Genomic DNA, 14512 nt, shown 5'->3' on the forward strand with positions numbered 1-14512 from the left:
CCTAGGCTCACAAATATATTTCGTAAATATTAAGAAAGGCGTTTCACATGTAAATCAAATTCACACCAGAGTACATCAGTTTTATTGATTACAAACAATTATTGCTCCTCTAATGTTGATCAACAAAGGCCGTCGCCTGCACACTTCCACATTCACCTTACTTGTTCTCTTGGATTCAAACACTTCTTTCAAATAAATTAGTCGTACATACACATTAAAATATGGAAGTCATGATACTAGTTAAAACAGACGATCATGCGAGAGCATCTGTTGATAATCTGTAAAGCTCAATGTGAGGTAAGAGGTGTTGATAGTGGGGCTATACATGCTTCGTTTTCAGTTTTCGTAGTCGATAATAAATACGCCCACTAGGATTAGGTGATTAACACTTGACAGATGCATGTTGTATGATTAAATGGTTGATTTTTAAAACTTGGTTTAAATTAATATGTTATATTAGTAGAAATGATAAAGTTCGCTAGAATAGTGATAATTTCACAAATAGGTGCTAAGACTTCCAAATTCAAAATTCTTGAAGAAGATGTAATGGGTATTAATGACACTGTGTGAACAAGTTGCCAATAACTGGTGATATATTATCTATTACGATTCTTTGAGCTGCACGGGCAAATACTCACTGAAACTGTAATAACTTGAAATACAAATACATCAGCCACAAATGAAGTGAGCAACCACAATTCATGAACTTTCATTCTTATATATCTTGTTATGTTCAAGTATCTGCATAAAGATCAGAAGAATCCATGGGAATGAATTTGCTGAGACAGCATCACAAGGTCGAAACAGAATGAATCTCAGTTTCCATCAAATAATATAACTTTAAAAAACATACCTGTACAAAACTCAAGATTTTTACTCCGTTCCACCTGACAATAAGATGCTAAACAACATAGTTCACCCACTTCAAACGTTGAAGAAGTAATTTATACTCTTGACTCCTAGACCATTCATCGATTTCCCGAGCACGCAGAACGGGAAGCGGATGGGAAAGTTGCCGTGTTTGAGCATTCCTGTACAATGTTGAACTGAATAATTTATATTTACAGTCATACACAGACACAAAATTCACGCGAAAGTAACTTGTGTGACCTTATATACCACCCAACCGGGCTGGAAGAAGCCTTCTCGTAAGAACGAGCCTGCTCCAGAAAAGCATCCACGTTTAATTGATCTGCCAGGGAGGGGGAGCCACCGGCTAATTTCATCAGCACAGAGATGACCACCTCTTGTGGCGGACATTGGAAGAAAAAGATAGTGAAAAATAAGTTTATCAAATTACAAATATAAATTATCAGTCGTAATAATACATCTACCTACCTTTGGGTCTCGAGCAACAAGAAGGGCTGCACGATCACAAGTGAGCTCTGCTGCCCGAAGCCAGCGGAGAAGCTGTTCTTCAAGTCTCTGAGCAATCAGATTGCCAAGGCCTGTAAACGAAACAATGGAGCTTGTCAAATGGAAAGAATGATTTGGTTTCCAGATTGGAGCTTTCATCAATGTCGCCCACCGCCGTAAGATCGGTGACCTGCCTCTCCATCAACCGGTAAAATCCTCATCTCTCCCTCTTCTGGCGGACCAATGCAAGTCAATGGACCAACTCAAGCAAATCCAATGTCAAATGGTCATCAAAGCACGGATTCAAGATACCTACGCTGCAAGTCGCTTGCTCAACTTCTGCGCTCTATCTTCTTCCGGAGACATTCATCACGCTGTCAAACTATTGGAACACACTTCCCAACCGAATTTGTTCATGTGGAACACTATAATCAGAGCTCTAGCTGGTAGCTCGAACCCCGATAAAGGTTTGCTTTTTTATAAGAAAATGCGAGAGCATGGCATTAAACCCAGAAAACACACCTTTCCTTTTGTTCTCAAGGCTTGTTCGAAGATGATTTCGATCAAATGTTGTGAACAGGTGCATGCCCATCTTTTGATATTTGGTTTGGACGCTGATTTGCACATTGTGAATGGTTTGATAAGGGCGTATTCAGTTTCGGGCGGTCTTGATGATGAACGAAAGGTGTTTGATGACATTCCTTGCAGGAACTTGAGTATTTGGACGACTATGATCTGTGGGTATGCTCAGAATAGTTCTGCTGAGGAAGCGATCAGGCTGTTCTATGCTATGCTTTCAACTGCGTTTGAACCTAATGAAATCGTGTTTTCCTCTGTCTTGTCAGCATGCGCACATTCGGGGTGCCTGGATTTGGGAGAGAAGATTCACATTTATATCAAGGAGAAAGGAATTGAATTGGGAGTGATTCTTGGGACTGCATTGGTGAACATGTATGCGAAAAATGGAGCTCTGTTGAAAGCAAAACAATGCTTTGATCGTTTGAAAGAAAAAAATATTGCTACTTGGAATGCAATAATTTGTGGGCTGGCAGTCCACGGTCATGCAGAAGAAGCCATCAGGATGTTCAGAATGCTGGAGCAAGAAAGAGTAGGGCCAAATGATATCACATTTGTCGGTGTTTTATCTGCTTGCTGCCATGCTGGGTTGTTGTCCTTTGGTCGCGAAATTTTCAATTCCATGAAGGTTTATGGTGTTGAACCCAAAATAGAGCATTATGGATGTATTGTGGACCTTCTTGGGCGAGGAGGGCAGGTTTTGGAGGCCGAAGAATTAATAAAAGGAATGGTTTGGCAAGCTGACGTGGTGATTTGGGGAGCACTGTTGAGTGCCTGTAAGGATTGTGGAAATATTGAGGTTGCTGAACGAGCAGTGGAGAAAATTCTTGAACTGGATCCACAAAATCATGGGGTTTTTGTTATTTTGTCTAATATGTATGCTGAGAGTGGACGATGGGACGATGTAACGAAGCGAAGAAAGATGATGAGGGAAGGAAGTTTGAAGAAAACAGCAGGATGGAGCCTTGTGGGTGCTACCTGATCGCTTGGATTTGATGTACGGGGATTCAAAGACTTGGTTAGAAACGGTAACACCACACCATAAACTTTAATTGGCGAATGTGCCTCTGTCTTGAAAGAGATCATTTTTTTTCTGGAGAAAGACGTGTGAATTGAAAAACTTTGATTTGAACTTGGCAAAGGCTGATGGAATACCAGCCCCTAGATCTTGACATTGAACTAAACAGAGATCGGTTTCAAGTTGGGAAGTGGGGTTACTTGGGATTTGACTTGTAGAATTGGTTTTCTCAGCTTCAGCTCATTCTTGCCCATTGTTCTGATCCAGATTTTTATGGCCGAAGAATTTTGCAGGTTTCAGCCGAGCTATGCTTATCATTTATCAAGAAAAGACCATGGACTCCATATGATACAAAATGAAATTTGAATTATTCTTGAAAATTTTCATTGTTCTCTATCTTATCACTTCATTTTATTTAGTGATAAAAATGGTTATTCTTGCACAACGACGTTGCAAGAAAACATGAGGTTCAATAGTCGAAGAATTATTTGATTTTGGTCAGCTACTTGGTCATGATCTTCGCTTTAAAATAGGTCGATGCATATTGGTTTATTTTCCATCGGTTAAAGTCAAATTACATTATTGATTCCGGAATTTGACCCGACCCTGTTTTTTTGAAGTACTAAAAAGGTCTCGTGTATATGGAAGCTACAGTTTGACCATCGTGGCGTACAGACTGATACATTATTATTTATCTTCAACATGAATGAATCTGGGTTCCTCTCTCATCAGATGAAGCTAACAGCAATGTTCGTCACATCCATCTTCCTGGCCGTTGCTTCTGCAGGTAAATCAAACGAACTTCATCATCTTGTCTAAAATATTCTCACCCTCCAACTAACACACATCAGATTCGAACTTTTTCTTGTATATTTCAGATATTTTGCAGAATCCGGATTTCGAGCTGCCACCTTCCAACTGGAAGGAAAACCCCGCTTCCCCATTATTTCCATTAGACGCAAACAGTACCATCCCTGGATGGACATTCGAAGGTGCAGTTGAATACGCTACTGTTGGAGAAGATCTATCTCTTCCCCGGAAGGGCCATGCTATATTGTTGGGTCAGGATGGCAAAATCAACCAAACTTTTACTGCAAAAGGTGATACAGTACAGTTCCTGATGACATTCACGCTGGCTATTGTTGGCCAGAACTGCAACTCAAATGCCAGCCTCGTGGTTTCAGCTCCTGACAGTTCCGCACAATTTTCTTTTTCTGGGAAATACGGGAAAAAATTATGGGAAATTTATTGTCACCAGATAGGGAGCTGGGGAGATGGAGATTCCATAAATTTAGTGCTCCAAAGTCAAGCTATTGATGCAGATATCAATTCTACATGTTGGCCGGTAGTTGATAATCTCTTACTCAGCACCATTGGAACACTAAATCAAGATAAAGGTACTCCTTTTCTTATCTTTAGATCTCGTTCGTTTTCTTTGGTCTTGGATCCGTTACTTAGAGGACCGCAAAAGCCGTTGGCTGGTTCAGCCTGAACCTAGGCCAGCGTTGTCAACTTGGATGAAAGCTGTCTGTTATTTTTTACTTTGTCAAAATGCGTCGTGGGAAGATTTGATGTCGGGGCTCGAAAAATGTTGTGGTTTTGTTGGTCAGAAGAATGGGTTTGACTTGCTTCTAGTTAAAGTAATTTCAAAAGGCCACTGTTAATGTTCAATCCACATATCTTTCGTGGAAATTGAAAAAATATATTACACCAAGATCAAATCATTCGAGTGTGGATTATAAAGAGCGGTTTCACAAAATTTAGTTTTTTGAATCTAATCACAACTTTCTTCATGCTATTTTTGATACAGTAGTAAACTAGTAATGTAGATGCACATCGAGTAAAAACAAAGAAACATGCGTATGCTTCCACTTTTTCATATTTCTCACTTCTCACAAAAGCTTTTCATGTAGCCTTTCACACTTGATTTGTTGGTTCAATTTAATTATTATCCAAAACAGTTAATCTTCTGCCCAACGGTGGTTTTGAATTTGGGCCATCTTTCCTGGAATTCACCAATGATGGAGTTCTCCTAGATTCAGAACCAAGCCTGATTGAATCTGCTCTACAGCAATGGACAGTAATGGGAACCGTGAAGTACATAGACTCTAACAGCTACTTCGTCCCAGAAGGCAAGTATGCCGTTGAGTTGGTCTCAGGAGTCTCTGCTGGTGTACAAACAGCAAAAGAACTTTCAAAAGAGTTCAGTTATGACTTGGAATTCATGCTTGGAGATGCAAATGACTCATGCACCGGAGATTTTACAGTTGGAGTCTTAGCAGGATCTACAGTCCAGAATTTCACAATCCAAAGTGATGGAACTGGATCGGCCAAGAAATTCTCGTTGGCGTTCAAGGTATCCAAGCCAAGGCCAACAATCATAAGCTTTCAAAGCTATACTACTAAACAAAGAGAAGATGGTGTGTTTTGTGGCCCTGTCATTGATGCTGTCATTTTACACAGTTCACGCGGACACATATCACGTCTGAATGGTGCTTCTCTGATTGCCTTGCTGCTTATAGCTCTTCTGAAAATGAGGGACCTACTATGAGGTTTTTTTTTTTTTTTTTTTTAATTGGCTACTAAGAGATTTCTTTTTTTGAAGAAATACTATGAGTTTTGAATGACGTTTGAATGGGCAAATACCTTTTTCCACATTTTCCATTGGCAGGACAAGTAAATCTATAGTGTCCGATGTACACAAGCAGATGACTGATGCAACTTTATTTTAATTAACCAGTCTAAAGCCTATGTAGTTGCTAAGTAATAGGCAGCCCTAGGCTCACAAATATATTTCGTAAATATTAAGAAAGGCGTTTCACATGTAAATCAAATTCACACCAGAGTACATCAGTTTTATTGATTACAAACAATTATTGCTCCTCTAATGTTGATCAACAAAGGCCGTCGCCTGCACACTTCCACATTCACCTTACTTGTTCTCTTGGATTCAAACACTTCTTTCAAATAAATTAGTCGTACATACACATTAAAATATGGAAGTCATGATACTAGTTAAAACAGACGATCATGCGAGAGCATCTGTTGATAATCTGTAAAGCTCAATGTGAGGTAAGAGGTGTTGATAGTGGGGCTATACATGCTTCGTTTTCAGTTTTCGTAGTCGATAATAAATACGCCCACTAGGATTAGGTGATTAACACTTGACAGATGCATGTTGTATGATTAAATGGTTGATTTTTAAAACTTGGTTTAAATTAATATGTTATATTAGTAGAAATGATAAAGTTCGCTAGAATAGTGATAATTTCACAAATAGGTGCTAAGACTTCCAAATTCAAAATTCTTGAAGAAGATGTAATGGGTATTAATGACACTGTGTGAACAAGTTGCCAATAACTGGTGATATATTATCTATTACGATTCTTTGAGCTGCACGGGCAAATACTCACTGAAACTGTAATAACTTGAAATACAAATACATCAGCCACAAATGAAGTGAGCAACCACAATTCATGAACTTTCATTCTTATATATCTTGTTATGTTCAAGTATCTGCATAAAGATCAGAAGAATCCATGGGAATGAATTTGCTGAGACAGCATCACAAGGTCGAAACAGAATGAATCTCAGTTTCCATCAAATAATATAACTTTAAAAAACATACCTGTACAAAACTCAAGATTTTTACTCCGTTCCACCTGACAATAAGATGCTAAACAACATAGTTCACCCACTTCAAACGTTGAAGAAGTAATTTATACTCTTGACTCCTAGACCATTCATCGATTTCCCGAGCACGCAGAACGGGAAGCGGATGGGAAAGTTGCCGTGTTTGAGCATTCCTGTACAATGTTGAACTGAATAATTTATATTTACAGTCATACACAGACACAAAATTCACGCGAAAGTAACTTGTGTGACCTTATATACCACCCAACCGGGCTGGAAGAAGCCTTCTCGTAAGAACGAGCCTGCTCCAGAAAAGCATCCACGTTTAATTGATCTGCCAGGGAGGGGGAGCCACCGGCTAATTTCATCAGCACAGAGATGACCACCTCTTGTGGCGGACATTGGAAGAAAAAGATAGTGAAAAATAAGTTTATCAAATTACAAATATAAATTATCAGTCGTAATAATACATCTACCTACCTTTGGGTCTCGAGCAACAAGAAGGGCTGCACGATCACAAGTGAGCTCTGCTGCCCGAAGCCAGCGGAGAAGCTGTTCTTCAAGTCTCTGAGCAATCAGATTGCCAAGGCCTGTAAACGAAACAATGGAGCTTGTCAAATGGAAAGAATGATTTGGTTTCCAGATTGGCAACCTTAACATGGTATACTGAAAATCAAATATACTCTGTACAGACAGTGCTCCAATATATGGAAAATTTAACTTTTAATCAGGCGACCCAATGAAAAACCACTTAATCAAGACACTACAGAAGACCTTGAAAATCTGAATTCGAATCAAGTTGACAGCTGAAAAAGCAAATTCTTACCAGGTAGAGTATAGGCTCCAAGAGTAAGAATATTAGCAAATGTTAACCACACACCATGGTCACACTTCAGATGGCCTAACTCATGAGCCAACACAGCCTATACATGACAAAAACAATAATAAATAAGTAGAATACCTTTGTTTCTCCACAACCATAAATCTACACAACGTAACTCAAAATCACGACATTTCAAAATTACAAGACCTACTTATATAATAAGAAAAGTATAAATTAAACGAAACATAGCATATTTGAGAGAACAATGACCTGCAACTCCTTCCTATTCAGAAGCTCCACTAAACTCGTGTGAATAACAACAAATGGTTTTTTCCCGCTAATAGCTAAAGTGTAAGCGTTGGGTACAGGACTTTGTCGCACATATAAATCAGGTGACTCAATGTTGAGTATACTGGAGGCTTCCACCATCAACTGATGAAGTTCAGGGAGCTGTTAAAAAAAGTAAAACCCAATTGAGTCGGTAAATGAAGGTAAAAAAGTTTAAAAGGAATCCATATGAATAACGATAGCAATCAATATTCTAATTTTCAGAATTCAAAACATGTCCATAACTGGCCTATATGTATGAGAACTGGTATTTACTAAATCTGATAACCTGATTTTCAGATACAAGAACAGATGTCCCTATATTCTCAAGAAGCATGACTTGTTCCGCAACAGTTCCTGGAATTAAAAGAATAAATAATTGGAAACAAACTGTCATTCTGCGATTTACAAATAGCTAATAAACTGTAGAACAAAGAATCACAACCGAAAGGAATTACTTTACCCAACAAAGCTTTTCCAATTTCGTTTAACCCTGGAATCGCTCTCAAAATCAACGTATTCTGAATAAAAATATCCACATAAAAAACACAGTCAGCAGAAGAAAATCTCAAAATACGAACTGAAACTTCTCAAAAGAAAGTGAGGACCAAATCCTCAATTACTTGTCTATCAAGAGGATGCCTGAACTCATCCGCATCAAGATCGCGAATGACAACCAACGAAGCAGCTCGACAAAAAATATCGTTTCCTCTACGCGTACTTTTCCTCAAACGTTTGAATTGAAAACTACCAGAAATCTTGATTGTGTGCTTGTTCGTAGCATGAGAACAGAAGCTAATAGGGGACAATTTCTCGCCGGAGTAAAGCGTCGGAATGGGAATCGCGGCCATAGATGGAACTGAAGAGGATAAATTAGAGGCGTAAGTTAGCGTCTGAGCTCAAGGTTCTGGTCGTTTTGTGGTGTTGGATTGTGTCCACAGCCCTTCACTCTTGGTGGTGATCATTTACGGCCATTTCCTTTTCTGTTGACTCATGAAGCCGGTAGTATCTCGAAGGGCATTTTAGTCATTTAAACCATAAAATTCTTAAAAACTGTTTTTAATAATTATTTATTTCGTATTTGAGTGGGAAATTAACAAACGGGCATGGTGGGCTAGCCTTTTTTTTGGTGGATAAATTTACCACCACAACCTACCGGAACGAACAAACTCAACTAATCTGGCAAATTTATATTTGGTGGATTGTGACTAGGGGTCAAAACTCGACTAAGGGCTCGCATTCGGGCTCGTTCAAATCGAGTTCGAGCTTTAGTGGATCTACTCACGAGTAATTTATGAGTCTGTTCGAGCTCGAATAGTTGAATTTTTTTTCGACTCGAGCTCAAATAATGTGATATTCAAACTCGAGTCGACTTGATTTCACCAATAGTTGTGACGGACCAACCCACCCCACCTAAACCACAACCTATCATTAGAAAAGTTTATCCGACAAACCAAACCTGTTTTGACATCTATAAAGGAATTATTAATTGCTATTTTCATTTTTGTCTGAATATCTCCCCTTGTAAATATGTACAAATCTACTAGTAAAATTAAGTATCAAACATTAATTTTGTGCCTTACAAGAGCACTAACATTTTAGAAGGAAAAAAATTGAAGTTTCAACTCAATCAAAGAACAAATTTACATCGAACTTTCGCACAAAAATTGAATATGAGAGTAGCACAAGACCACAAACTTTGAAAACACGGGTAATCCCATTTTCATTCAAACTATACATAATCGACGCCGTCTGATAGTCCCCAACTCTATTCTTGAAGAAATTTGTCTTCAGCTGAAGGTTAATTATCTCCATATAGTCGAACAGATTCTACACATGGTAAATCTTTTTGTATCCTCGAGCATTCAGCAATCTATTTGCCACAAACTCTATGTATTGGCTCATAAGATCTCTTTTTAAAGGGGGCTGTTGCTCATAAATGTACATAAAATTAAAATATTGCGTGTATCAGAAGTTAGTGTTGTGTTCTGGTATTGTCAACAAGAGCGCACAACATGCAGCGAAAATTTATTATTTAACACACACGTAAAATTTTAAAAATAAACACCAGATTTAAATTATGCACAAGTACGAACACTTGTGTGATGCCTCATGGCGAAAATTCAAGAGAAAAATATGTAATTCGTTTACACAAAACAATATTAGTGAGAATAACACAACCAAATTCCTTGACACTTCAAGAAACTAAAAATGCATCAAACTAAACCACATAAAAATTATATGCATAAACCGAAAATCGTATTGCTTAAAACCAAATGAAACCATACCCAACACTTCACGAAATGTTGTTTTTGAGTGTCGTCAACACCAATCAGCAACACGGTGATTATGTGAATCATCACACAAACTCTTCACACAAAAATCTTCAACTCTGAACTATGAGTGTGTTCAGAGACAAACTCCAGCAGCTCTCCTATGCTGCAAAGTGATCACCCGATCACACAAAAACCTCTCATCAAAATAGGCTCGGCTCTCGTATTTTTCTTCTAAGCAAGAACTCTTATGCCGACCTTTACGTGCACTCCCAAAAACCTCCAACAGCTGTGCCCTTACAAAATGATCACCCGATCGCAGAAAACTTTAGCTGTAACGTTCCAAAAATCGGAAAGTCCACATGAACCACATGCATGCAAATTATTAAATTTCTTTGTTATTTTATTAAATTCTTTTAAAGCATAAAATTCATGTTTATTTTATTAATTTTTGTTTAAATATTTTTATGCATTTTATGCATAATTCATGCATGGTAGAATTTAATTCATGAAATTTTAAAGGTTCATGCACTAAAGATTTTTAAGTTGCGCTTCACGCTCGAACGAGTAACGGAGACCGGAGAATTTTCAAGAAAATTATTTGATTTACAAGATTAAGTTTTATTAATTAATATAAGATGTTTTAAAGGTGGGATTTATTGGGTATTTTTACCCGCAGGATTTTAATTTTTAACGGTACGCAAATTTTATCAAATCGGGGGACTTTTGAGGGTTCGGCTAATATTTTCAAAAATATTCCAACACGAAATATTTTTCAGGAGTGTGTTTATAATTAATGAGCCAACTTTTAAGTTCGTTGGGCTTAAAAATCTTTTAAGCTATTAATTATATCATTTAGAGACCATTAGCTAATTGTTAAACTAATTAAATATAACTTAATTAACTCTACACCTATCCTTCCCCACCACACCAACCGACAGCCTCTTCATTCATCATAATTCTTCTTGTTTTCCATTCCATTCTCTCGGTTTTCAGCTCCTTCTTCAGACAAGCTTCGGTGATCACTTTTGCAAAGAAGAAAATTTCTCCGGCGTTTCCCCGTTGCTCATTTCTTCGACGTTCTTGCGTAGGAAGCATCAAGGCATGCATTGTATCATTATTTCTGCATCATTCACGTCGTTATATGCTGTCATGTGTGTATTATTTATGCTCGGCTCGGTATTTTCATGACAAATTCTCATGGCTTCGGTTTTCATGATTTAAGTTTGCATCTTCTTGGTATCTCACGTATTTTTTAAGGTTGCAAGGGGACTGCCGATCTGTGGTTTTGTGGGCGATCTTGCTGTGTTTAAGGTGAAATGGTGAAGGAAGTCTATGGAACACTCGGCTATGGGTGAAGGCCGATGGCTTCATGCGTGTGGCTAGGGTCTTGTATGATCTGTGTGTATGGTTGGGGAGAGATCGGTTGAGAATGGACTGAACCACGTAGTGGCTCGATCCCAGCCAAGGAGCCGACCCTTGTGGGTCTGTGACGGGGCTGTGTGAAGGCTGGAAGTTGCTGGTCTTGACCCTTAAGTGGTTCGACGGGGTTAGTGCGCGGTTGGACGCGGGTTGGTTCACTTTGTGGTGTAGCGATCGGTTGAGAAGTGTGGAGTGCACGGGAGGCTAGCCGAGAGTTCTTTGGGTTCTTAGGAGTCCTAGGGTGGTCTAGGGAAGGTCAAGTCGTTGCTGGTCCAGTTGGTTTTGGGATTGGGGACGTAATTATATGGAAATGGTGCAAATGGAGTTCAAGTGGGTTATTTTTAGAAAAAGTTTCCAGCAGCTGTTCAGGGGATGATTCGAGTGTCTAATGGTCTGGTCTTGGTGGTTTTAAAACCTTTTAGATGTTCCTTAAGTGTGGGAAAAATTTGGTTCAGTTTCAGGTCGGTTCGGGTTAAAACCGGGACCCCGGTCCAAGTTTTAAAACAATTTGGTTAAGGTATGAAATAGACTCGAGTTTACGACTAGAAATGATTTTAAATATGTTTTGGTATATTTTTAAGAGTTTGGTAAGTTTCGGATAAAAATGATGAGTTTTGGATTTATCCGGGATTTAATCGCCGTACGAAACGTTAAGTAAAGAATTAATTGAAACGCCTAGATTTAAGCTTAATAAAATTATGGAAAATTATATTTAAGCTCAAATAATTATTAGAAGTCTAAGTTTTTAATTTGGAAATTTTATGTTAAGGTTTGATTTAATTCGGGATTAAAGCGCATTATTATGTTATAATTAAGGATTACTTTAAAGGTCATCGATTTAAGCCAAATAAAAATATGGAAAAATTCTTGTAGGCTTAAATAATTATTTGGGACAAGTTAGAGTCATTGGAATTAAGAAAAGGTCACAAACGTGAAATTTTACGTCTAGGGGTGAAACGATAATTTTTGGGTTTCCAGGGGAAAAATTGTCATTTTGCACCCGGGGTGAGATTTTGGACCTGACAGCGCCCTGAGCACATTTTATCATGATTTAAATGTTTATGCATCACATTTATGAGTTTTACGCAATTATGATAAATACGGTGCATGCTTGGTTTAAAGGAAAAAGTTACGTATATGCATGTTTTTATTAAGTGATGATTATAATGCTATTTTTTTAAAGGATGTGATTTTGTTGTGACTGATGATGTATATGTATACGATGATATGAGATATGATGAGCTGAGGCCCGGGCTCAGTGGACGGGTAATGCTGTCGCTGATGTCCCTCGTCGTCGGGTACCACAGTTACATGTAGATGGATCCATCGATAAAGCTGATACGATAGAGCTGATACGAAAGTCACAACTAATGAACTGAATTCAATTAAAAAGAAAATGTATACGTATATGATGACATGAGATGACATGCTTTAATACGCTATGATTTTACACGACACGTTTACGTATATGATGACATGAGATGACATGCTTCGACATGATGAGCTGTTTTGACAAGTATATGATGAAATGAGATGACATGATTCGACACGACATGATTTTATACGATACGTTTATGTTCATGTTTTAAAGTTCATGAAAAGTATGTTGGCATTAAGTTTTTTTAAGTTCATGAAAGATATGTTGAGTATGATATTTTTCACTGCTGTGTGCTATGTATATGTACTTGTTATTCCTGGTACAGGTGTGTTGAGTCTTTAGACTCACTAGGCGTGTGTGATGCAGGTGAGCTTAATGATGAGGAGACTGGAGGTGCCGAACTCTGAGTAGGCACTGGTGCGGTGACACGACCCGAGGACCTCATGTTTTCCGTATTATGATTTACGAATTTTGAGAGCATATGAATATTTTCATACGTTGATGATTTTAAGATTTTCATACGTTATGTTTACGTATGATTTTGGATGATGATAGTTATTTTAAACTACATTAATTTTATTGTCAATTAAAAAGATTATTTTAAATGTTATTTTTAAATGTGAGCTTTTAAAAAAAAATTCCACATTTTTTTTAAAAATTAGTAGACATTTCATTAGCAGCTACACGATAAAGTGATCACTTGATCACATAAAAATTGTAGAGCAAATATATGTTGGACTCTTGTAATTTCTTATATGTAAAAATCTCTCTCGTCCAACTCTATCTCTACAAACTCTCTCTTCGCGGCCGTGAATCCCTCCATATTTATATTCAATGCTTGACCTAAAAATAATTCCATAAAAGAGTCCTAGAAAATATGGAAACAAGATTTTCATTATATATAAAACTCTTTTAAACAAAGATAAAATATCTTTGAGATACAAATCATATTAAAAACAAATACTATAATATCTAGAGATAAATCAAGCAAGATCTTATCATTTAGAAATAAATCAAGCAAGATTTTATAATCTAGAATGGCAAAATCTTAAATTGATAATACCAATTTAGCAAAATAAATAAGGAATAAAATATTCCTTTCACCTTTCATATCCACCAATGCGCAAGGAAAGAGGTCGCAAACGAATTCCCTCTCGATATTCACCGCATCTGCGATTATCCCTTTCACTCTCTCCTTGCTCATCTTCATCTTCAATAAGTTGTATAGCAAACATGCGAAGTTGCAGTGCAACCTTTAGTCTCTCAAGATTAGCTTGTTTGAGAGAGGTCGTCCCAACATTAGCCCACACGTTTTGAGCCAAAATATGGCGCAGAAGCTTATAGAAAAGAATATATCTTCGACACAAGCAAAGGTCATTATTCACTCAACGAATGATTCTAACCCGTCATCCAGCAGAGGGCCCACTTGGACTTTGTTTCGATGTAGGGGAGGTTTCGATTGCGCAGAAGAACATGTTCTTCTTGGAAAATCTTTTATTTAAATTTCGATCAGAAGGTTGTACATCTCGGAGTGGATGTTCTCGATGGCAATTTGGAAGTCGTAAAAGGCTCGAGCCTCCGAGATCTCGACCTCCTTCGTGAATTTGTCAGAGTATGTGTCCACAATTTAACGTATGACTTAGATTTTATTGACTCTTATGTAAATAATATTTATTTTAATAATATTTTACAGAGTTTTATCAATT

The 14512-nt window shown here is 37.7% G+C and overlaps 3 protein-coding genes, 1 long non-coding RNA gene and 1 pseudogene across 6 annotated transcripts; 2 read left to right on the forward strand and 3 right to left on the reverse strand.

The window, feature by feature from the left end:
* Positions 1-515: 515 nt before the first annotated feature.
* LOC142537676 (uncharacterized) lies at positions 516-1467 on the reverse strand. Of its 2 annotated transcripts, XR_012818570.1 has the most exons (4): positions 1339-1467; positions 1111-1244; positions 854-1031; positions 516-741 (listed from the first exon to the last, which is right to left on the reverse strand). It is a non-coding gene; the product is annotated as an uncharacterized LOC142537676 (long non-coding RNA). The 2 variants fall into 2 exon arrangements; XR_012818568.1 differs by lacking the exon at positions 1339-1467 and having other exon boundaries at positions 1111-1329.
* A 22-nt stretch (positions 1468-1489) lies between these two features.
* On the forward strand, positions 1490-2914 carry LOC142521063 (pentatricopeptide repeat-containing protein At5g56310-like; the record flags this gene model as incomplete). The annotated part of the gene is made up of 1 exon (XM_075624250.1): positions 1490-2914. A coding segment is annotated over one exon (1425 nt), but the record flags the coding sequence as incomplete, so codon positions are not given.
* Positions 2915-3106: 192 nt separating this feature from the next.
* On the forward strand, positions 3107-5519 carry LOC142537452 (protein BIIDXI-like). Its single transcript, XM_075642983.1, has 4 exons — positions 3107-3243; positions 3571-3737; positions 3829-4347; positions 4912-5519. The coding sequence occupies exons 1-4, from the start codon at positions 3224-3226 to the stop codon at positions 5499-5501; spliced, it is 1296 nt and encodes a 431-aa protein (XP_075499098.1). The 5' UTR covers positions 3107-3223; the 3' UTR covers positions 5502-5519.
* A 721-nt stretch (positions 5520-6240) lies between these two features.
* On the reverse strand, positions 6241-8720 carry LOC142537587 (plastoglobule-localized metallopeptidase 48, chloroplastic). Of its 2 annotated transcripts, none has more exons than XR_012818563.1 (9): positions 8357-8720; positions 8197-8254; positions 8023-8090; positions 7677-7856; positions 7410-7506; positions 7064-7173; positions 6836-6917; positions 6579-6756; positions 6241-6466 (listed from the first exon to the last, which is right to left on the reverse strand). XR_012818563.1 is itself a non-coding variant. In XM_075643113.1 (9 exons), the coding sequence occupies exons 1-8, from the start codon at positions 8582-8584 to the stop codon at positions 6627-6629; spliced, it is 1005 nt and encodes a 334-aa protein (XP_075499228.1). In that variant the 5' UTR covers positions 8585-8717; the 3' UTR covers positions 6241-6466; positions 6579-6626. The 2 variants fall into 2 exon arrangements, 1 of the variants encoding a protein (XP_075499228.1); XM_075643113.1 differs by having other exon boundaries at positions 6836-6969; positions 8357-8717.
* A 639-nt stretch (positions 8721-9359) lies between these two features.
* On the reverse strand, positions 9360-14433 carry LOC142521070 (ribonucleoside-diphosphate reductase small chain-like; annotated as a pseudogene).
* Between the last annotated feature and the right edge of the window lie 79 nt (positions 14434-14512).

This window comes from Primulina tabacum, chromosome 1 (genome assembly GCF_025594145.1).
Source record: "Primulina tabacum isolate GXHZ01 chromosome 1, ASM2559414v2, whole genome shotgun sequence".
Classification (NCBI taxonomy): domain Eukaryota; kingdom Viridiplantae; phylum Streptophyta; class Magnoliopsida; order Lamiales; family Gesneriaceae; genus Primulina; species Primulina tabacum.